The sequence below is a fragment of the Anabrus simplex genome, chromosome 11 (genome assembly GCF_040414725.1).
Source record: "Anabrus simplex isolate iqAnaSimp1 chromosome 11, ASM4041472v1, whole genome shotgun sequence".
Taxonomy (NCBI): domain Eukaryota; kingdom Metazoa; phylum Arthropoda; class Insecta; order Orthoptera; family Tettigoniidae; genus Anabrus; species Anabrus simplex.
This window is the reverse complement of record NC_090275.1, coordinates 5599589-5625276: the sequence shown is the minus strand read 5'-3', so window position 1 is coordinate 5625276 and position 25688 is coordinate 5599589. Positions and strand designations below refer to the sequence as shown.

The window sequence follows — 25688 nt, the reverse complement described above, 5'->3', positions numbered from 1 at the left end:
ACTACGTGTTGCAGTAGACGAGATTTTTGTATCGCGACGTTTAGTTTGGTTTTTGTTTAATGATATTACTGCGCTGAGGAATATTTTTGTGTCATGTAATCTATTTCAGGAACCAACGTTGATTAATGTGTTGAAAGTTAAAGCCTACTCTCTTATTTTGTAAATGAATTTGTGTCATGTAATTTATTTCAGAAATCCATCTTGATTTGTGCGTGTCGTTATAAAGTCCACCAGTTGATTACTTTGAGTCGTATAATTTATTTCAGGAACCACTGTTGAATAGGATGTGTTGCTTAAAGTGTAAAATTATGTTTCCTTGTATTTTCCATCGAAGCTTTGAGTGAATCAGAGTTGCGTGAATGCCGCATGCTTTCTTGATGAGCCCTGGAAAATATAACATCATAATGTTTTTGTGTCTTTGATTGTGTATATTTGCCATTTATGTGATCTTGTTGTGTGTTTCAGACCCACAGTGTTTGGTGTGCTCATGAGGTTGCTCATAATTCGCGGTCTATATATTTGTAGGATATTTTACCACTCAGCATGTTATATATTGTACAGTTAGGTTAGTGTTTCGTCTCATCTTTGCTCATTAAATCACCTATTTCTTAAGGTTAGGGATCCCCACTGCAATGTCAATGTGCAGGAAAGGGAAATGTACTCACCAACAGTTGAAGGTCTTAACAAAAGTAAGGTCAGCACGCAAGCCAATGTGTTATAATTAATGATTTGTTAAGTATGTGTGTCGGCATACAATGGTATATTTGTATGATTTCTATTTTGATTCTCAGGGTGGACTTTATCAAGCTGAAAGAAAAGTTCAGAGTCATGTAAAAATTTGGATCATTTGATACTTTTTGCTTTTTTCATATTTTTTCTTGTTTATTTTAATCAACTGATTTTCCTCCAAAACTAACAGTCATTTTTCGCCTTGCTTTTTAGTTGACCTCAGCGAGTCCATATTAGTTATATGTTCCGCATCATTCCAGAGTGTATACATTTTTAGGGCATTATTTTATCATAGTTCAAACTGAGCCCCCATGGGAGTGGCTGACTAGTCTGGAGCAATTTACCTTGATTGTAAAAATGGGGACAACAGTTCATTTCCAAAAAGCAAATCCCAATCATAAGCATTTTACATGGCTCAGTTCCTCTGTAAAGCGATACTGTTCAGAAACAACGGACGTGGACACCTATTTGTTTGTGAACCAGATTTCACCTTACGTAACCTGGTCTGCTACACGGGGCGAGCGGGCGGGGTCAGAAACAGCAAAGTGACCTATTTTTGTGTGACCTCTTTGTTCCCTCATAGAGTGAGCGGTGATGGCGACACTTACAACAGCTACATTTGAACTATCGACACTGCCATTGCAGTTTATTAAACACAGAAAACAATATGAGAAGTTGAATGGGGGGAAATATTTATCAGTAAGGCGATGATTCGGTGACTACAGTTCTAATGCCCAGTTTCTTCAACGAATCTTAAGTGTTAACGCTGCTGTTAAGTAGACTTGAACAAAATGGTCGTCTCATCAAAAATTGTTAACTCTAACAAATTGTTGATACTTGTGTTAAATTAACATGGCAGTAGCCGTTTAAATTTCAGAATGGCAGCATGTACAAGACGTAAGTTTGAAGTATTACTGCTGTATGAATAAACTGATAAAGGCAAATGACGCCCCATACCAAGAAAAAACAGCTGTAGAGTTGTCAGAAGAAAGTTTTCTACAAAGACACCTAATTACCAAACCCATAATGAAAAAGGTACTAGAAGAAATTGAAAATAGGTTAGAGTTTGAAACGTGTTAGTGTCTCCAGCTTATAGACCTTAGGTATTACGCTTCGCACTCTTTTCATGTAATTGTAGATGTCTATGTTTATGAGTGCAAGACATAAGTGTGTAGAATGCTGCCAAGAATTCATGCTGCCATTGCAGCATTTACACGGCTTTACATTATTTTCCCCGCAGTAAAAGAATGTCGGAAAATCATTCAAGACGTATCAATTATCACATTTTCCCCGGCGATTTAGGAGCCTTATATTGCACTCATGTAAGAATATACTGAATGTTGTGCCATAACAGTCCATTCTTTCACATTTCAAGCACACTCGCATACTTTCAAATGACATTTGTCTCACATTCCCCATAGTACCGCTTTTGTTGCCTCTTATTTCAGATGTCTCCGCTAACCATAACCTCTAATAGTAATGTGTTACAAAATACTAATAGCGCTTTTTTTAAAGAAACCAACGGCGCTCACCGCCAAACGCATTCAGCATTCTCACAGAAACGTGTTCATTTGTCTTTACCAATGATTTCGTAACAAATGTTGGGTACTTTTAACCTAAGGGTTAAATTAATAACAATTGTTAGTTAACACTTGTTAAGTAAAATTTAACATAGAGTTGAAGAAACCGAACCTAGGTGTGATACAAATGCTGAGTTTTCAACCTGCAGGTCGTATCCTCAGGAAACACTATAAAAGTTCATGCGGTAATCGAAAAAGTGTAAGAACTGATGACGCGTATAGTCTTGACGAAGAGTGATAAGGTTTGCTATTGTTTTCCTCGCGTGATCTGTCTAATATCTGAGGTGGTCATCAAGACGGGCCGAACAGAATGAGTCAGATGGCGGAGCGCTGGCCCTCTGAGCTAAAAGTGGCGGGTTCGATCCGGACTCAGTCCTGTGGTATTTGAAGGTCAGCCTCGTGTTGGCGGATTTACTGGTACATAAAATAATTGTACGCCGACATTGCAGTGCCTCGGTGTCTCCTAAAACCGCAAAAATAATTAGTAGGACATAAAACCAATCATATTATTACTAGAATATCTCTCTGCGATTGTGTTCACCCTCTTGTTCAACTTTACATCAAAGACACTGAACCTTACAAGTGTTCTGAAATAATTATTTTCATATCTCCCCACGAGTGAGATTAACAGCAGACTTCCAGGTTTTAACATGAACACTAATGATTAGGAAAAGGTACATCCTAAAGTTTATAAAATCGGAATACTGGAACTGTAGCTGTCTGAGGTGAAGTCGGTCTTGAAGGGAAGAGGACATTAATGTGACATCCCTTTATTCCCACAACAGATGATTCTATTAAATGTGGTCTTGAAATCTACGGAGAGTAGTAAACATCCTTGGCCCTCATTAGAAGTGCTCGAACTTGTCTTCGCTTCAGAATCTCCCTGGAATGTAAAGAGGACAAGACGATGACGGCTAAGACGTCCCGCGAGATTGAGTTATGGCTTGTTTATCTTGGTGATTGCTTCCCTAATGAGGGCGCTGGAGGTCGCTGCGCAGCGGAAGAAAGACTCGCGAGTTAAGGATGGATTCGTTCTCCATCGTTTGTAATAAATTGAAGAGCCCTATTATGGACGTATGTAGCAACATTGACTGACGATAACAAGCCAAGTTCCCTTCTTGTCGAAAGAAAAGGCACGTGCCCCTCCTATGTTCACTCACTACTTCGTTAGTAAATATATATTTCGATATATTTCCAATATTATAAGCCAGATACTGGAACATTCCTCCCAAATGCATTGGTATTCCCCAGGGATCTATACTGGGACCGTTACTTTTTGCTCTTTATATGTATCTCGTAAATGCAAACTTCCATACGCCACTTTCTTTGACAGTATTCTATGCTGAAGATTAGTATCTGAATTTCTGTGCTTAGGAGATTAAAATGTGAATTTGTTTAACCGGTAGAAGATTATTTTATGCGGCAGATTTGCATTTAAATTGTAGGCACTGTTGTTTCAAACCCCTATCATCCGAAAACTGTAGAATTAGTTAATGGCACGTAAAGCCAATAACGTTATTATTAAACCCCCCATAATTTATGCAATTCTCCCTACAGAAGTGTAATGTGAACTAGAAGACTAATCTAATATACAGGGACACTCAGCAAAGATAATTACGTTAAATAACTCTCTAATTGTTAAGGAAAACTTTAACTTTCAGAAGTGTTACGTAACGGCTCATAAACAAACTTGCAGTACACCGAGCATTAATTCGAGTCCAGATTTAGGGTTGTATTTATTTTCAAAATATGATTAGATCTTCTCGAGCGAAGGGAATGTTTTCAAAAGTGAGTCGTTCGCCAGCCCTGGACCACCTATAAAAATGAATCATTCGGATCATGAACTTAACACACAGTGACGTATTTTTTTTCAATTTGCTTTACGTCGCACCAACACAGACAAGTCATATGGTGACGAGGGGATAGAAAAGGGCTGGGACTGACAAGGTAGCAGTCGTGGTCTTAATTAAAGTGCAGCCTGGGAGTATGCCGAGTATGTGTAACAATCTCCTCAATGCAAGTCCACAGCTGTGCGAGCCTAACCGCACGGCCAAGTCCCTTGATTTTCATCTTCTTTTGATATCGGTACACTGCGATAAGACTTGAAACGTTCAATGTCGTCCCAGACAACAGGAAAGGTGCGGGGCGGCTTACAAGGAATAATATTATTTGCACGCCATTATGTACTTTTGTTTTTTACTATTTGCTTTACGTCACACCGATACAGATAGCTTTTATGGTGACGATGGGATAGGAAAAAGCTAGGAGTGTGAACATGGTAAACCACGTAAAACCATCTTCAGGGCTGCCGACAGTGGGTTTCGAACCCACTGTCTCCCCGATGCAAAGATCGAAGCTGCGCGTCTCTAACCGCACGGCTAATTTGCCCTGTTTTTTCTATCTTTAACCTTGTTATTGTTAATTAATATTACGAAATAAATATAAATTCCATTTAATTTCAAAGGCGGTGAACAACGAGGGGATGGACTAAGGTATGGAAATGCTGTTTTCACTACGTTAACTTAGAAGCCAGTTCAGCAGAGATGGGCACGATTTCCACCACTTCCTAAGCGAGCGAGAAAATTATTGATATGAAGAATCCTGATCGATCGATTGATCTGTCGACAGAACGTGTTCAATATGGAGTGCTCTAATGGCATGTTCCACGTCCTCTAGTTTATGGCCCGCTCTCGCAGTTCCAATCACTCGGGATTCATAAATCGAGTCGCGCGGTGGGGCGACGAATTGGTGGGTGTGACCCTAGAAGCAGCCACCTTCCCCAGAACAAAGATATTATTATTATTATTATTATTATTATTATTATTATTATTATTATTATTATTATTATTATTATTATTATTATTATTATTCCATCTCCAGGATGAAACATTTCAAGAACTAGCATTATCTGTAGTTTTCTAGGATTTTTAAAAACTGAAGTAATTATGTCAAACCGCCACGATATCACGGCATTTCTCCATACTAAATATGAACGAAATCTAACGTTGCATTAATTTCCAATATCTTGGAGATAACGTTTTCTTTAATTAATCAGAGGAAAAAGAAACCACTTTTCCCTTTGCGAAAATCAAACGATCATAAATATGTCTCCCGGTCATGGCCATCCATCAACAGCCATAAGTCACAGCCTGCACAGTTGCTCGGTAACACTGTACTTTTCTTTTATTTGGCTTTACGTAGCACGGACACAGACAGGTCTTCATGGCGACGATGGGAAAGAAAAAGGACTAGGAGTTGGAAGGAAGCGACCGTGTCCTTAATTAAGGTACATTTGCCTGGTGTGAAAATGGGAAACCACGGAAAACCATCCTCAGGGCTCCCGACCGTGGGGTTCAAATACACAGGCTACGTGATCCAAGGCACTTGCTCAGTGGAGACAGAGTTTCTTTTAATGAATACGCGAAGAAAAGTCCCTGAAATATCAGGCAAAAAGCGAGCCAAACAGTTTTCATGTGTATAAACCCGCTTATGAGTCCAGACCGATCTCATGGCAGGAGAAATACCGCCGCTACACCAGAGCTTAACCCTCACTCACTTCATGATAGAGAGGATCCTAATTCTTACGAAATATCCTCAGCTACCTCAATCTCCTGAGGCCGAACATGCAGAGCCGTCTTGTGTTTTAAGGTCACCTCTTTTGAATGTTTGTCGTGAAGAATTCTTCATGTTATAATGACCTCGATACGGGAACTGCAGTGGAGGAACATCTCAGGCACTGGTTAGGTTTACGACCTGCAAACACTCCCAGAAAGGGTGAGAAGACGACCTGATGCAAACTGCTTTCTCCAGCAATAGGAAGGAGCACTGGAAATTCAGAAAAGCTCACGAGTGTTAACTGTAGTCCTAAGAGGCGAAACTGAAAGTAGTATTCTATGATATATCGGTTCTTTTATAGAAATTCCAAAATATTTTAGATGTGAATTAACTGATAATTCCCTTAATAATAATAATAATAATAGTAATAATAATAATAATAATAATACGGCCGTAGTTACAGAGCGTAGACATTTCAATTTTACCCAATTTACCTTGCCTGCACATCAATTTCTATGTTATGCTTCACTCAGCTACTTGTCAGAGTAAACTGTATCGTTGATGGGTGGTCGTGTAAACACCAAATGTGTCCCCACACATCATTTACATTTACTTGCTGACATAGAGTGAAGAATGGAGTTTCGTCCGTAGTCTGCCGGGTTTGAACCCGCTATCCTGGGATCCGAAGGCAGACGCCCTACCACTGATCCATAGACTGAGCTAAAAGTCCCTAGTTTTAGCAAGTTGGAGCGAACACAACGAGAAGTGACTGGTTACTTATAAGAGAGACCACCACCACCAAGCGAGTTAGCCGTGCGGTTAGGGGCGCGCAGCTGTGAGCTTGCCTTCGGGAGGTAGGCAGTTATTACCCCACTGCCGGCAGCCCTGAAGATAATTTTCCGTGGTTTCCCCTTTTCACACCAGGCAAAATGCTGGGGCTGTACCTTAATTAATCCCACGACTGCTTCCTTCCCACCCCTAGCCCTTTCCTTTCCCATCGTTGTCATAATACATATCTGTGACGGTGCGGTGTAAAGCAAATTTAAAACTTCTTCTTCTTCTTCTTCTTCTTCTTCTTCTTCTTCTTCCTGTCCGTTTCAGCCACTCTGGAGTACGATAGATTAATCAGTGGTTAGTGAGTCCTGTTTTCCTATCCTCCCAGTACTTTTTCATCCTTGCAGATCTTGACTTCCTCGTCGTTTGGGCTTCACCCTGCCCTGAAAACTCTTTATTTTATCTTTGGTTATTTTCTTTGCGGATCCATCTACAAGCATCTCTTCTGTAATTTGGAACTTTCGAAGGTCCTTCTCAGTTTCCTTAAAGCAATTAGGCTTGGTTTTATTATTGCGGAAATAGTCGAGCCGGCCCCGTAGTGTAGGGGTAGCGTGCCTGCCTCTTACCCGGAGGCCCCCTGGTTCGATTCTCGGCCAGGTCAGGGATCTTTAATTGGACCTGAGGGCTGGTTCGAGGTCCACTCAGCCTACACGATTAGAATTGAGGTGCTATCTGACGGTGAGATAGCGGCCCCCGGTCTAGAAAACCAAGAATAACGGCCGAGAGGATTCATCGTGCTGACCACACGACACCTCGTAATCTGCAGGCCCTCGGACTGAGCAGCGGTCGCTTGGCAGACCAAGGCCCTTCAAGGGCTGTAGTGCATTGGGGTTTGGTTTGGTTTTGGTTTTGGAAACAGTCGAAGATTCTTTTACTTATCCTTTTCGGGTCCATTCTTTGGATGTGGCCATAGAAGCCTATTCTCCTTCTCCTTATTGTGTCAGCAATCCTTCCTGTTTTCCTTTACATGGTTTCATTTCTGATATGTGAAAGTTCGTTTTTATGAAATTTGAAGCCTACTACTTTTCGTATTATTTTCCTTTCCTTGATCTCGAACTTTTCCATCGGACCGCATGTAGTTATGGGCAGTGTTTCTGCAGCATGAAAGGCTTCAGGCTTGACTACTGTATTACAATGTCTGATCTTGGAAATCCAGGAGAGGGATTTTTTATTATTATTATTATTATTATTATTATTATTATTATTATTATTATTATTATTCCGACCCTGGTGCGGTCGCACATGTGGTCGTGGCCCTATTTTACGGCCGGGTGCGCCTCCTTACGTATTGAGGCCAACACAAAAGGCAAGTCCCCTTGTCGCAGGAATTAACCAGACGTGATTAACATCCCTAAACACGCCGCCCGAAATTGAAGCCCGGACCCTGACTATCCAGCCAAGGAGGCGGAAAGACACCGCTACTGTTGTAGAGTAATAATTTGACCACATCTTAGGTGAAAGTTGAATGGTATTTTATTAACGGCACATGCGTTTGGTGTCCCCTGGTGGAATCACCATGTGATATATAATTTGGCAGCAGAGCCACAAACTTGCGAGGCCAAGTTACTATAACGTTCCATCAGCCGGCTTTATGCTGAGTCACGTCCACGAGGTGGGTAAACAAACTGAGCTTCGTAAAAATGACATCGTAAGTAAGATTCTGAACGACCTGGGGGTGTAGCAGTTTACACACATGTCTGTAATATCTTTAACTCGAGGGCACATACACACTGTTTATATCCTCTAGCACGGACTCGAACTAGTTTGTTACTTTCATTGACCCGCCATTGGTTTGAACCAGACTGTTTATGAGGAAACTTGGGGAAGAATTACCAAAAATATTCTACATTTCATAATAATAATTATTTTATCGTAAGTGAACGGCAGCGTAATAAATAATTGGTGTAAAAAAGTGGATGGCTTGGAGGGCATCAGCTGATGCCATTCTCCGACACCAGCTGGATGCACATCACAGACACTGTACAGGAGATGGGCACCTCATGCCACCCTCCGACACCAGCTGAGTGCACATCACAGACACTGTACAGGAGATGGGCACCTCATGCCATTCTCCGACACCAGCTGGATGCACATCACAGACACTGTACAGCAGATGGGCACCTCATGCCATTCTCCGACACCAGCTGGATGCACATCACAGACACTGTACAGCAGATGGGCACCTCATGCCATCCTCCGACACCAGCTGAGTGCACATCACAGACACTGTACAGCAGATGGGCACCTCATGCCACCCTCCGACACCAGCTGGATGCACATCGCAGACACTGTACAGGAGATGGGCACCTCATGCCATCCTCAGACACCAGCTGGATGCACATCACAGACACTGTACAGCAGATGGGCACCTCATGCCATTCTCCGACACCAGCTGGATGCACATCACAGACACTGTACAGCAGATGGGCACCTCATGCCATTCTCCGACACCAGCTGGATGCACATCACAGACACTGTACAGCAGATGGGCACCTCATGCCATCCTCCGACACCAGCTGAGTGCACATCACAGACACTGTACAGCAGATGGGCACCTCATGCCATCCTCCGACACCAGCTGAGTGCACATCACAGACACTGTACAGCAGATGGGCACCTCATGCCATCCTCCGACACCAGCTGGATGCACATCACAGACACTGTACAGGAGATGGGCACCTCATGCCATCCTCCGACACCAGCTGGATGCACATCACAGACACTGTACAGGAGATGGGCACCTCATGCCATTCTCCGACACCAGCTGGATGCACATCACAGACACTGTACAGCAGATGGGCACCTCATGCCATTCTCCGACACCAGCTGGATGCACATCACAGACACTGTACAGCAGATGGGCACCTCATGCCATCCTCCGACACCAGCTGAGTGCACATCGCAGACACTGTACAGGAGATGGGCACCTCATGCCATCCTCCAACACCGGCTGAGTGCACATCGCAGACACTGTACAGGAGATGGGCACCTCATGCCATTCTCCGACACCAGCTGGATGCACATCACAGACACTGTACAGCAGATGGGCACCTCATGCCATCCTCCGACACCGGCTGAGTGCACATCGCAGACACTGTACAGGAGATGGGCACCTCATGCCATTCTCCGACACCAGCTGGATGCACATCACAGACACTGTACAGCAGATGGGCACCTCATGCCATTCTCCGACACCAGCTGGATGCACATCGCAGACACTGTACAGGAGATGAGCACCTCATGCCATTCTCCGACACCAGCTGAGTGCACATCGCAGACACTGTACAGCAGATGGGCACCTCATGCCATCCTTCGACACCAGCTGGATTATGCTCTCGTTGGGCTCCGCGATGATTAATATCCAAACATAAATCAGCAAGACTTTCTGCAGCGTAACTCTGAGGAAAAGTCGCGTCATTGTGGGCGAGCAGACAAAGGAAACAAAGCGGTGCATTTCCTTGCGGGTGTAAGCTGCGTCATCATCAGGGAAGGACATGGGCATTGTTTTCTTGGACTGCGGAGGAGTTGTTTACACAGAGTTTACGCAAACGGGTGCAACCATTGATGCAGACTCTTACTCCCAACACTGAGATCACTCCGCAAGGTCGTAAAGAAAATAATGCGGGGAAAATTAAGCACAGGGTTTGCTCTCATTCACGACAATGCAACACCTCACAAGGCGAGTACAACACAGGCTTTGTATAAGCGGATTCTGCAGGAGGTATGGCATTATCCGCCATACGTTCCGGACTTTGCTCTAAGCAATTTCCTTGTGTTCGACAAGACGAAAAACTATCTCGGCCGAACAAAATTTGCCGAAAATAAACAAATTAAAACAGCATTTTCCGATTTTTCCACGACCAAGGCGGGAATTCCTATAGTAATGAAACTGAATAATTGATAGAAAGTTCCGACAGGTGTTGCTTACACAGACTGGGCGACGACAACGAAGGAGAAAAGTGTCCAGTTTCCCTTTGCGAAAATCAAATGAGTGGTATATCTTACATGTTCTCGGTCACGATCCTCCGTCTTGTTAGCTTTTTTCACGGTCTGTGTTTCGCAGTCATAAGCAGCTATCGGGAAAACGATGGCACTGACCAGTTTGCATTTGGTTTTCTCACAGATGTTCTTGTTTTTCCAAACATATTTCGAGCTTATCATTGCTCTCCTTCCAAGTGCCAGCATGCGCTTGACTTGTAGTCACGCGACCAATTTTAGAGCCAAGGATGATGAAATCCTTAAGAATTTCTATTACGTCATCTATTATCATTAGAGATGGGACCGAGCTCGATAGCTGCAGGCGCTTAAGTGCGGCCAGTATCCAGTATTCGGGAGATAGTAGGTTCGAACCCCACTGTCCGCAGCCCTGAAAATGGTTTTCCGTGGTTTCCCATTTTCACACGAGGAAAATGCAGGGGCTGTACCTTAATTTAAGGCCCCGGCCGCTTCCGTCCCACTCCTAGCCCTTCCCTGTCCCATCGTCGCCATAAGACCTATCTTGTGTCGGGGCGACGTAAAGCAGCTAGCAAAAAAAAAAAAAAAAAAAAATAGAGATGGTATTTATAAGCAAGAGTAGATTAGAATGCAATCGCATATAACCAAGGCGCAAGTGTATTCTACCTGCACGATGGTTTTGCAGTGAGATTTACATAACTATTAGCGATCTGAACTCCTGAAAGTTATGCAACTCACCGGCGGAACTGTAGAGCGGCTAGATGACATCTGCGCCTTGTTGAAATACGCTTGCATTCTAACCTACTCGTGCCTATAATTCCCATCTCTACTATCATATTCTTTATCTTCTTGATATTCAAGTACAATCCAAGCTGCTCAGTTCCGCCTTTTACATTCCTGATCAAACATTCAATGTCGTCCTTGATTCCTGCCATCAGGGTTGTATTGTTGTTAATATTTCCAACACTATTTTTTCACAACCGTTTTGAGGTCATTCACAGAACGGAGAACACTGGTGCGACTTCGTCTGCACTCCTTGTGAATGTCGAGTTATGCAACTCCTTCACACAATAGTGCTAACTGGGCTGCCTTCAGTAAAGGCGAGCCGCAGTTTTCAGCACAATACAACACTTCCGAGAACGCAGTGTCTGCGCCCTGGATGCTGTAACCGTGTGGTTCCAATATTTTTTAGTAATGCTGGAACTTGTTCACTTGTGAAGATCTACTGATATAAACTGAATATTTTCAGGGAAAAGGAGAGTAGAATTAAAGAGAAACACAATATATTTCCATACAGCCTTTTTAAATCTTCCTCTGGTTTTATTGTCTAATATTATCTGTCACTGAACAGCTTTTCACACACAAACATAGTAGTTTTATTGGTAGTGTACAAATGTAATTATTTATGTTCATTCGAGAGCAAGCTGCACACAGCGGGAAATTATCACAAATCTGTCAAATATAACCGCTAATTATAAAAAATCAACACTGGACCTGGATGTGTTATTTATGACCTGCGAGGGAAGTCATTGAACTCACTTCTCAATGGGTGAGAATCTGTAAAAATTATAATTTCTCAGCTTCTACTAAACGGATTGAGATAAAACTATTTGCAGGTAGTTCGGATGTATTGCTACCGCTAAGTTTGATAAGAAAGAGATGATCAGTTTACTTGTTTGTTCAATTTAAACAAAATGAGACACTAAACTTTAAAAAATGATGGACATCATCGCTTATACGACCAAAACTGTCAAAATTGGCTACATTATTATTATGTTAGTAAAATATCTCTAGCGATCGTCTCGCTTGCAGAGAGTTGCCACTATTTTATGGCGCGTAAGAGGCTTACAGTAAGTAGTTTCCTTAACCACAGGCGGGCGAGGTGTGATAACAAATGCTGACAGTTTATGAGGCTGGCCCAGATCTCGCCGTCAAGGTGAGTTATAGCTGTAAACTATTATCAACAGTTTATCGGACACACTTAACGACGCTTATGTACACAATATCCACCTCATGGCTGGATAAACACGCCTTGCATGTCTAATAGCGGTAATAAAGAACTCACTCACCTCAGCATACAAAATCTCTACTTCTATTTTGAAAAATGCCCTGTGGATTATTATAATGTCCACCTGATTATATCAAATTGAGTAGATGATTCTGAAGGGCGGTCATAAATTAAATTACCTCAGCTATTACTGTCCTCGGTAGATACCCAAGGGATCGGAATTTTCTCCGGTTCATAAACGTGCTTAGTAAATAGGTTAAAACATAAGTGCATACGTCCATTAGATAATCCAGCAGTATATTTGTAGCATTTTGTGCGGTAGTAGACACAGTCACACTAAGAACACACTTAATGCCCTTGTTAATCAGCTTTGACACAAATCTGTTTCTGATTAGAACTCCCAATAGTGCACACGCATGTTTTACAGAAATAACGCCAATAGTATGACCTTACAGTAGTGTCATTTCTTCCAGTAATCCAGAATTGTTCGCTGGACTCAACTATCCCTGGCAGTACGATTCTCAATTAAAATACGGCACCGCAAATAATGTCGAACAATTTCACGTGATTTTGCGCTAGCGAAATAGATAATGTTCTCTACGGCTGATAGGGTATGTCGGTAGGACTTCATTTACATGAACTTTCTTCATCCCCATCATTTTCAGTTTCCTTTCCTTAGAGGTGACGAATTCTTCCATGTCTTCTAACGTCACCTTTGTCTCAACTTCTAGATCATTGGCCTGTAATCTTTTTACACTGATATTACTCTAATTACACTGTTCCAGATTTTGCTGTAGCAATCGCCCTCTTAGATCTATTTGTAGCAGAAATTTACTGAAAAGCGTTAGGAAAGAAATTAACATATTTTTCCAGTTATAGTCGCAAAATTTCCTTCCGTTTCCGCGTCAGCTAAATTCACGGGACCGGGAAATTTTCCGATATGGGCAGTTTTCCGGTTTATAAAGGTTTTGATAAAGGCAAGTTTTACTCTATATAGAAATGCATGGTGTCAACTACCAAGTGGAGAATTTCTGAAGTGTTGCCATCGAGGCGGCCTTGCTGCCAATTTCCACTTTCCGATTCTGTTGCCATTTAGCGGTCAGTTACCAAAATGGGAATTTATTTCCTTTTTAAAACAATCCCACGTATTACAGTAACACTTGAAATAAAAACCACAGAACAGGGCACTATTTCAAGAAACACAGCCACTTTGGTAGAAGCGAGGTTACTCAGAATAACGCTTGCTTCTTCTTTCTTTTTTTACAGTTAGCTTTACGTCGGACCACCACAGATAGATTTTATAGCGGCAATGGAATAGTTGAGGCCTAGGATGATAAGGTATCGACTGTGGTCTTAATTAAGGTACAGCCCCAGCATTTGCCTGGTGTAAAATGGGAAACCACGGAAAACCATCTTCAAGGCTGTCGACAGTAGGGTTCGAACCCACTACCTCCCGAATAACGTATTCGTTTACGGACATTTTATATTTAGTAGTTCTTATCGCCTTCGCGTTCTTTACAGGCAGTGACTTATTACAAAGTGTGTTTGGACTGAAATAACTTATGCAATTTTTCGCTTAATCGAGCGGCGGTCAGGCATTTAGTTCGACACTGCGGACAAGTTGGGGTGGCGGGAGACATTCCAGCAGTGTTCGATGCCAGGCTGTGTGGGCGGGTGCCGGAAGTTGTGAGCGCTGACGGAAGCCGAGAGTTAATTGCATGCTAGGGTGACAAAGCAGAAGTGTACAGTGCGTTTCACTGAAAATTGAGCACTTCCGAGATCCAACTTGAGAGATCTTCCCTCTTAATGCTCAGAGGATGTCTGTATTTAAACTTGTAGTAGCCGAAGGCACTCCACGCAGGAAATAAGACGCTGGAGTTAATTTTCGTACATGTACATTGAACACAATTTCATCTATATATATTCAAGACAAATTATGAAACACTAGACAGGTCTTATGGCGACGATGGGACAGGGAAGGGCTAGGAGTGGGAAGGAAGCGGCCGTGACCTTAATTAACGTACAGCCCCAGCATTTGCCTGGCGTGAAAATGGGAGACCACGGAAAACCATCTTCAGGGCTGCCGACAGTGGGGCTCGAACCCACTATCTTCCGGATGCAAGCCCACAGCTGCGCGCTCCTAACCGCATGGCCAACTCGCCCGGTTTTAAAGAAGTAAAGGAATGGAAAAAACTCATGCGGAATATCCAGAGGAGGAACACGAAACTTTTTGATGCTTTAGTCAGGAGCAGGATCTTTATAAGAAACATATTTGGAAGGATAATTCTGGGTAAGAAAGGAAATAAGAGATCATGTTAAAAAGTAAGGGGTCACCAGACATCGGAAGAGAACTTCTTCTTCCTTATCTGGTTACCCTCCGGGGTCGGTTTTTCCCTCGGACTCAGTGGGGGATCGCACCTCTACCGCCTCAAGGGCAGTGTCGTGGAGCTCCAGACTCTTGGTCGGGGGATACAACTGGGGAGGATGACCAGTACGTCGCCGAGGCGGCCTCACCTGCTGTGCTGAACAGGGGCCTTGTGGGGGGGGGGGAGATTGGAAGGGATAGACAAGGAAAAGGGAAGGAAGCGGCCTTGGCCTTAAGTTAGGTACCATCCCGGCATTTGTCTGTAGGAGAAGTAGGAAACCACGGAAAACCACTTCCAGGATGGCTGAGGTGGGAACGGAACCCACTTCTACTCAGTTGACCTCCCGAGGCTGAGTGGACCCCGTTGCAGCCCTCGTACCACTTTTCAAATTTGGTGACAGATCCGGGAATCGAATCCGGGCCTCCGGGGGTGGCAGCTAATCACACTAACCACTACACCACAGAGGCGGGCCAGAAGAGAACTCCAAATGAAAATTATACAGATTTCATTAAAACACCGTGCATATAAGTCTATTCTTAGAACAATGAAACGCAAAGAACATGTAAACGAATTTTTTAAAATAAAGTTACTATCTGACTTTACTCATTCCCCTTTATCGTTAGGAGTCTACCACACACCAACTGTTTCAATAGTATTACATAATGTATTTTTTGTACTCAGTCCAAGCTCGGCCACTGGTTGTCATAGGAGGTCTATGAGTCACTGAACAGCTATGCTAGTTTTTGTCTTTGGTTTCGTCACCGAGCCAGAATTGATATTACATATGAGACCACCAAACCCCCTGAAATAAAGACACCAACCAACCCTATGAGCAATATTTTCACACCATTCTTGAGAGGGAGCTACGAGCATCGCTGATACCTCAGTCACTACCTCATTGTCAAAGTCAAGGATTATACTGAGTCAGGTCTGTGTTCTTCTTGTCCATACCAGAAGTGTAATTAGTAATTTATTACTATTATTACTGTATTTTAACAGACAGGTATTATTTGCCCTAACAGTGCTCAGAGCAGATAAATACTTACATCAAATATGTAATATACGGAATAATTCAAAAGTCAACGGCCAGACTTCAGGGATGGATTGCTCATATGTAGAAAGGAGAAAAGAAGGTTATGACAAGATAGTTATTTGTCCCTTGCATGGCCACCACGCTCTCCTAACTTGAACCCCCTGGAGTTTAACCTTTGGGGACTCTTCAGACGCGCATTGTATGTGAGGAATGTATTCCTGACGTTTTGCCGTTGATTTTAATACTCACTGCATAATAAAAGTTTCATTTATCACGCCTTGAAGCTATACTTAACACAGTAGTTACTAGAAACTGTCATGACCACACATGTTGAAAACGTCGTCGCTTTTAAACACGTAGGTCTTCCGAAGAAAGGGTGTTCTACGTCTGAAAAGAAGAATGATTGCGATGAAACTGCTCAGCTTCTGGAAGAAGAATATCACTAGAACGCAGGTATCTAGAGAGTAACAGATTAGGAGTTTAGAATGCAAACCAGTGTCGGCTAGCCCGCTTTTCTGTGTTGTAGCGAGAATAGCATACATTGTAGGGCCCCTAATGTTTATGCAGATCTCAAATCAGACTTGAATTCCAGGCTAAAGTAAATTTGTTACACTCTTCAGTAAGCTTGCATTTTTACCTACAAAAGCCTCAATAAGCGGGCCGTTATTATTATTATTATTATTATTATTATTATTATTATTATTATTATTATTATTATTATTATTATTATTTAGTGTAAAATATCCCGAACCCTTCTTAAAACCGACGCATGTAATAATTAATTAATGCCGTGTGGCCTCCGCAGACGCCTGCGGTGGGTGTTCCCAGTTGACGCCTCATAAGCGACCTGCACATGTGTAAGGTTGGGGCCCTACCTATTATGAATTCTAATGCTGAAGACACACACACTGAGCCATAGGAACTAAGTATCAAACGTAGGACTCCTTGGACCAAATGAAGACGAATGGACCACTGACCGAGAAGCTGATTCATAAAAAGAAACTCTGGTTCGCGCTAAAGGAACACAATTGCCTTTCCCGTTTGCAAAAGAACTTTTTACATGAATATCTGCAGCTGTCATCATTCAGTCCTAAAAACATTCTTTGTGACAGGGGACGTTTTTTCCTCCACCGCTTTGCATGTTCCATTGAGCTGCAACATCAATCAACGTCTGCTCTTCTCTTCGCCAATCAGAAAATGTACTTCCTCTATTTTAACATTTCTACTTTGGAACAAAAAGAGGCCTGATGAGGTTACGGATTTAATGAGCCTTGCTGGGCGTGGAACACAGGGAATGATGGATTGCAGTAACACCACTGCTATTTTAACGGTAGAAAGAACTCTCCCGGAAAAGCTAGCATTAGATCTTCATTCTGCAGGTGGAATACAACGATGCCGTTATTTTACACTTCAAGTAACGCTCCCATCTGATCATCAGTGCTTGGTACTTAAGGGGCAGACTAAAAATAAAAATGGATATTTGAATTAATTTGCTCGAGACACATAGTTCTGGAGATGCGTTTTTTAAATGATTCAGTAAAGAATCGTACATCCAACTTCTTTTTGCCTTGTCCCAATTTTCCAATTATACATCATCAATATGCATTTTTCTCTTACAATATTCCGCTGAACTACACAAAACTTTAATGCTGTATGGGTCATAGTCATATTAAAAAATCTGCATAAGGAATTTTCATCAAAGATTTTTTTTCAGGCAGTAAGAATGTTCATAGAAAAAGGAGTCCGTTTCTTTGAAATAAAATATACCTGTGAATATAAATCATATAGAGAAGAGTCAACACACAGTGCTTTTGCAACATGTATTACTACTAAATTCTCAAATTTCAACTCTGGTACTTATCAGAAAATAAATTTGAAATTTTCAAATCATTCTGTTTCATGGACTGGTAAAAATGAAATCTCCAGTGCCTTTTGAGAGTACTTTTTCTATTATGTAGAAGACATTTCTTCCAAAATGTATCAACAAAATCACCTCCTCCACCACCAACACCACCACCACCACACATACATTACAAGGAAGGATCTGTTTATCACCGAATTCTGCTGTTACGTTTATAGGCAAATTGTTTCCAAGCGGGGGGGGGGGGGGGAAGGTTGAGGGAGATCAATAAGGGGGGGACACATAACTTACTCAGAAGAAAAAAAAGAACACATAACCTGATAAATTAATCTTATACGTACGGCGTTTAAACTAAAGCACAATTTTGATTCGTAAAGGTAAATATATTGTTCGTTTTCATACTCAAAAGGCTTGTGCCTGCACCACAGGGTTCTCTTTTGAGCAGGAAGCACTAAATGAGAGTCTCAGAACATTCCGGTGCCAAGATTTTAAATTAGAACTCTCTTGGATGTCCTCGTCACCTCTTACCAACAAATTTGCCTTCTAAGTCAGCGTGTCTAAATATGTGTGCCATAGATTTTGACTTCCTTGCTTTAATCTCTGTAATGAGGCTTCGTTTTTTTAGCGATATTGTTGGAATATGAGGTTCTTTAATTTCTCCTATTCCTATTGAACGTAATTGATTTCACGCATTAACCGTATTGAGATATTTGGTTTGATTTCTGATATATTTAAATTTACTGTTTCTAATTAATTGTTTCGTAAAATACAGTATTGTTTGAAATCTGTCTGCTCTTTTGTTGCTCTGTAGCGGCGAAACAAAGCATTGTTGTTATTATTATTCTTAACATACTTGGGTCAACCCTTGATATGCATTTTGCCGTATTTTACGGCCAGATGCCCTTCACGATTCCAACCCTACCTGAAGGGATGCGTGTACAGAGACCCAGCCCGCACGACAAAGGGATTTACCAACCTCATCGGTCCCGCTGGCAGTCGCCCCCGGGACCACTGGGCTGACCGCTCGTCCAGAGAGCCGGACTTTAAACAAGCAGAGCGAGCAATACAGGGAGTACATAATCCATTAGACTTGGCGACACTTAGCCGCGTCTTCTTCACGGCCGGATTCCCTCATTTGTTTTTAATTAAAATATTTAAGCTGCTTGTCTTAAAACAAGGGGACATAAAGAGAAGAACTTTGTGAGGTCTTTAAACTTCACTTCAGAGCGGATTTTTTATGTTTTAAATGAACAGAGCAGCATTATAATGGAATTCTTGAGAACAGACAGTTTAAGATATATAATATTAAAAGTCAATTACATTCAGAAACGCGACTCAAATTATTTTCAAATTAGGAAGTTAATAGTATTTTTAAGAGCAACGAATCCCCCGGCAGGATATAATGAAAGAGGCTGAGTTCTTTTGACAGCACAATCTACTTTCAGTGAGGACGAGCGTCCTTTAGTTTCGAGCATATCATTCTTCAATCCGTAAATCAACACAGGGTCCTGCGAAAGAAGGTTCACCAAGCTGGATAGGTGCAGTCGCTTAAGTGCGGCCAGTATGCAGTATTCGGGAGATAGTGGGTTCGAACCCCACTGTCGGCAGACCTGAAGATGGTTTTTCGTGGTTTCCCATTTTCACACCAGGCAAATGCTGGGGCTGTACCTCAATTAAGGCCACGGCCGCTTCCTTCCCATTCCTAGCCCTTTCCTGTCCCATCGTCGCCATAAGACCTACCTGTGTCGGTGCGACGTAAAACAAATGGGGAAAAAAAAAGAAGGTTCCGAAATAGCAAACTGACGTCGTAGTATGTTTGTATGATATAGAATAATTTTTTGTGCTCCGTTGGGAGCCAAACCCACAACCTGCCGAATTTACGTACGTTGTCCTACCATTGAGCTATGGTCATATTTGTTCTGATGGAAAGATTCTAAGCTACAGGTCATCACGCTATAGAGTGCGTGCGAGATGCCCGTTCTGGTTGAAGTCAATAAATATTTAACTTTCACGACCACATTGTTCTCTAAATAAACTTTCAATTATCGTACTATCAAAACGTGCAGTCCCTGGTGGAAAAATGTTCGGAACTTCACTCTTAAGCGATTCCCGCCAAATTCCTTACGCTAATCAACATCTGTAGTGAAAAATATGAGTTGTCTCCAAGGCAGAAGAGAAACTGGAATTACTCCAGAAGTTTTTACACATTATGTAGGTCTATATAGATAACTGTGAGGTTTGGAACAGAAAAAAAACTGTAAGGAAGTACTGCCAACATTCATGATGATCATCTTCAACAACAGTCATGAAACAATGTTACTTTTGAATCTATTATTATTATTATTATTATTATTATTATTATTATTATTATTATTATTATTATTATTATTACATGCGATTTATTTATACTACCAATTCAAATAAGTTAAATCAAAAATGAAAGGTTCAAACAATTGTAGATTATAAATTGATCATAATAGAGAAAGATTAGTTTCAACGAATATGAAATTATAAATATAACAAACAACATTAGAGTGCAGTTTACAAGGTCAACTAATGTTTTTGTTTCAGCTGTAATATTTTAAACTCTTCTGTTCGTCTTAATGGGTAAATCAACATTCTTACATACTTATAATCCAGTCCAGCTTAATAGGATGTAGGCAATTCGTTAATGAGTTGATAGGAATTTCTATCGCTACCTACTCTACGCACTCTTCCCGCGTTCCTACAGAAAACATGCCTCAACCATCTTCAGGTTTCTGCAAACGTGGCAGGCCTTCCACCAGTCTATGTACTACAATACAAGTTGTTGACCAGAACAGCAACAAACTCGCTTACTACAGCAAATATTAGCGCCACTTTATCTAATATCCTATCTACCTACTAATTATGATACCAAGCTGATCTAATACATTTCTACTGAAATGTAAACAAAGTCTGTAAGAACCTGAGTGTGCCTCGCGCTGCCGCTGGGTTGACAAGTGTTGTTACTCACCGCCGTAACTGCTCGTGCCCATGGGCGTCAGGGACAGCAGCCTGGGTCTCCTGAAGAGTAACACGGTCTTGTAAGCCTGTCGGTACTGCTTGTTCATGATCACGTAGATGATGGGATTGATACAAGCCGACAGGTACAGCATCAGATAACCCACGATGTGTAAGCCTGAAACAAACAAAACATTATTTTATTATGGGTTTACCGCAAGGACATGTATTAGCCCCACTTTTGTGTGGCATGTCCCGAGACTGGGCACTAACTGTGATTATCACCTGACCAGAGATTTTTATACCATTGGTACGCATTTTCGTAAACGGCTGCCGCATTCAAGTGCATGTACGAGCACCTTAACAACAGACAAGTTAACAATGAAATCCAGGTTCACTTTGAGAACAAATTATTATCATACTAGCATGTACTCGGGGCTTTGCCCGCGTTTGTTAATTCAACCGTTAGGTTACAAGTTTATAAACCATTTATTCAAAAGCAAAACAAATATATGTATTTCTGAACTGACGTCGTTTTGACGTAAATTGCATGAAATACATTATTTTATTTTCTTACTTTGAATACTTAAGATACTGGGCTGGTGGATAGTACAAATAATATTAAAACAATTTAAAAGACCATGTTATATAATGAAAAACTTTTTTTTTCCTTACAGAGCTTCCGGTTGAACTATATTAGTGTCCTTCCAAATGGAGCTAAGATGTATAGTGAGTTTGACTTTCCAACTCTTGAACAACCTTTCCGAAGATGGAGTCCTACAACATAAAGCGATTTTTCTTGTTCCTTGTTGCTTATAGCAGAACTGAAACAATCGGGGACCTCAGACATCTAAACTTAAACTGTATATCCGAAGGAATTATTTGAATGCGAGGAATTAATATTATTTCGCTCGCGGCATGTCAAGCCATGATGGTGGCTTCAATAATATTAGTCATCAGTTTCAGAGTCGTGTTCAATGCAGAGGGCGGGATTTATATTATTGAGAAGGATAACAGGTGCCACAATCGTCCGCTCCAAGATGTTCGAGGGTACTCCAGGTGACTCCAAGTTGTTCAAAAGCTGTGTCTTGTAGTCGATAGACTTGCAACTTTGTAGAACACTGAGTAATTCTTGTTGATGACGTTGACAGTTTCACTTCTTGGAGCAAGAATTGCTGTTTGACATAGCCATATGTACTTGATGAAATGGTGTGGCCATGAATGTTAAAAATTTCAGAATCCCACAGAGTTTACTCTAAATGAAATAATGAAACATTAGATTGAGTTAGTTGAAAGAAAATATGGTTCGCGTTTTATTGCCGGTAGAGCGAAATCTGTGTATAGCCTAAACGTTTAAGTGAATATCGGGTAAACATTGAATAACTAAATAACTAATTAAAGCGATTAAAAGTAATATAAATAAGTAATGCAAGCAGGTCTTTACCTGCATAAACATTCATCTAGGAATACGCCTAAGGTTTGTTTTTTTTTGTTTTTTTTTTTTTTTTGCAATTTGCTTTACGTCGCACCGACACAGGTAGGTCTTATGGCGACGATGGGACAGGAAAGGCCTAGAAATGAGAAGGAAGCGGCCGTGGCCTTAATTATGGTACAGCCCCTGCATTTGCCTGGTGTGAAAATAGGAAACCACTGAAAACCATCTTCAGGGCTGCCGACAGCGGAATTCGAACCCACTATTCCCAGATGCGAGTTCATAGCTGCGCACGGCCAACTCGCCCGGTATTAAGAATTTAGGTCTCTGTGTACACGTACACGCAAACACTTCCAAATATTACGGGCTGATGAGGATCGAAAATGGCTTCCTACTCCATGGACTTACAATACTTCTTCTCCCACGGCATGTCAAGCCATGATGGCGATCAGTTTCAGAGTCGTGTTCATTGCAGAGAGCAGGATTCATATTCTTGAGAAGGATAATAGGTGCCACAATCGTCCGCTCCAAGAAGTTCGACGGCTCTCCAGGTGAGTCCAGGTTATACAAAAGCTCTGTCGTGCAGCTGACAGCCTCATCTGCATGATATGCCGTGTCGATATACTTTTCAATTTGTAGAAAACCGGGTTATTGTAAATAATACTTCTTGTTGGCGTTGACAGCTTCATTTATTGGTGAAAGAATTGCTCTTAGCACAGCCATGCGTTTTCGGTGAAATGATGTGCCCACATAGGTCCACACGGATTATTCTTTGTTCATTGTTATCTATCTTGTGTTCTCTATGTTTCCCTAAACGTATGTATGTCGAACCCTTGTTCGGGTGTGAAGTGAGATGAATCTTCGCAGCAAGTTTTTAAGACCGAATGGCTTTCGTGACGTCAGCCTCATCAGTAGAGTTAATGCGATGAAATGAATGACATGATATATGATAGTAAGAATGTAGAGGATGAAACTTGGCTCCGGTACATAGCCTTCTCCTCTCGAATAGCTCAAGGATTAACGTCTCCATCTGACGGACGAATCGCCATTAACAGCGTCACATGCCCTTATGCCATATAAGACCGGAAATGGCTTCCTACGCCATGGACTTAAAATGGCTACTTGACATGCATTACCTACGACCTTATGTTCGTTACCTAGCAACAGCGAATCTCTGCATTTAATCCTGGTGACAGCACGTTGGATTGTCATATCCCAGCACACGTTTTCAGCAGGTTTTTCATAGATAACTGACCAATGAAAGCGAAAATGAAAATTCCGGCTTCGAGGTGCATTCGGACCCTTTCAGATCTCTGCGTGCTGGGCATCGCGCACACGCAAAACACGCACAAACAGACAAACACTTCCTCTTATTATTATAGATAATAGGAACCCTTAATATCTAGGGGCTGTCGTAGACGGAACACTTGACTTCTAAAAGCATTCATGAAGATCAGAACAAGCAATAACATTGTACACAGATTGGGTGGGACTGGAATGGGGTTAGTCAGCTTTCACAGTGAGAACGTCTGCTCCAGGGTTGATGTATCCTACGGTAGCCGAGATTAATAATACTCACACCAGGCTTGTCGATGGAACATGCGCATTATCTCAGGAACACACCATTCTTAGCCATATAGCTTGGCCACCTCTGGGAAGTCAGTGTGCTCTCATTGGATAATTTACAAAACTAATCACTGACGATGAAGATATCCCTCCCTTCAAAGACGACAGACTTTGAGAGTAACCGTCTCGTTCGTGCAGGCGGGGCTTGCACCGTGAGAATTTTAGCCCGTCAGCCTCATTTTGGGCTTTGAGTGCAATTTCTTGACGTTGTCTTCTTCCACGGCGTGATGGATGATGTTTGGTGGCCGATGTTGTAGTTGTGGTTCGTGACTGGTCAGAATATGACCTGCGCCCTTTACAGGGCGACTAAGCGGATATGACCTCGGATCTGCTCTGTGATTCCAAGGATGTCTTGAAACGATGAGAGGAGCAGAGTCGGGCAAAGGGTCACCCATCCAATTGTTGACAACACCCGATGTTGCTTCTTACATGACGCATTTATAAGTAAGTTAATTGATCAGTACAAGGTAGGTTGGGGTAATGAAGGGGGTTGGAGTTAGCGAGGCGAATGCTGGGATGGAGGGGGCTGATTACGGCTTGTGACATGGGATGAGGAGTTGAATTTTCCTGGCGGGTAGTTCCTTGGTGCAGCGTTAATGCAGGATAAGTTGTCTGCTTCCGTGGAGTTAAAGGTGCGGGAATAATAAGTTTAACAGGGCAAGGAGAAGTGAAGAGGTGTCGTGATTGGGCTGGGGGACGGTGGGGTGGGGGAGAGGTGACCGGTAGAGGGGCAGAGGTGGTTGGGATTTTGAGGCTTAGCAGTGGAGGAGGTTTATTGTGTGCATGTAGGTATTTAGCATGTTATAATGCGCTCTAACTGCCCGTCAGCCAGGGAACGGAGCGGTCCCACTCACCTCCATTATAAACCGCACAAACTTGAGGTAACAATGGGGGTGACCAAGAGCCACTCATGCTGCCCTGTATTTCAACCAGGTTTAAAAGAACATCGCAAGAATTGGTCCCTACTTCAGAAACTGTGGATGATGCACTGACTGGCGTTCGATACTTTCATTGAGCTTTGATTGTGGTGCTGAACGAAACTCTGTCCAGCATATCGTCCAGACGTCGAGCGTTTCCTGGTGACTTGGAGGAATTTCTGACAGGGATGGACAAACCAATTCAATACATTTGCAATCTACGGTTGAGGCGCTGACCTTCTGACCCCAACTTAGCAGGTTCGAGCCTGGCTCAGTCCGGTGGTATTTTAAGGTGTTCAAATACGTCAGCCTTGTGTCAGTAGATTTACTGGCAAGCAGAGGTACTCCTGCGGGACTAAATTCCGGCACCACGGCGTCTCCGAAAACCGTAAAAGTAGTTAGAGGGGCGTAAAGCCATTAAAATTGTTATATTTTTGTTATTATTATTATTATTATTATTATTATTATTATTATTATTATTACAGTTGCAATTTAAGTATCTGTATGTGATCTTCCTTTATAGTTAACGTACATTAGTACACAGTCGGTACTTACAAGTCTAATAACTACATGGTATGCAAACATGATAAAGAAAAGGTCTGGAAACAAAGTAAGGAAAAATAAAGAGGTTGGATAAATTTAAATACCTTGGTGAATAGATCCAGCCGAATGGGCTTGACAGGGGAGGGGCCACAAGGATGGAGCTAGATTACCATACACATCAGTGCAGAATAGGTGCAACAAGAGAATGGTACAGTTCAGAATGTCTGATACTTAACAAGGGGAAATGGACGAGGTGGAGAAGAAAGAA

At 42.0% G+C, this 25688-nt stretch overlaps 1 protein-coding gene across 1 annotated transcript in view; it reads right to left on the bottom strand.

Moving 5' to 3' along the window:
- Positions 1-25688, bottom strand: part of LOC136883089 (G-protein coupled receptor moody) — a 131066-nt gene that overhangs the window by 29101 nt on the left and 76277 nt on the right. Inside the window, exon 7 of the mRNA XM_067155263.2 lies at positions 20916-21080. Coding sequence (XP_067011364.1) covers positions 20916-21080 — 165 coding nt within the window. The remainder of the gene's footprint in view (positions 1-20915; positions 21081-25688) is intronic.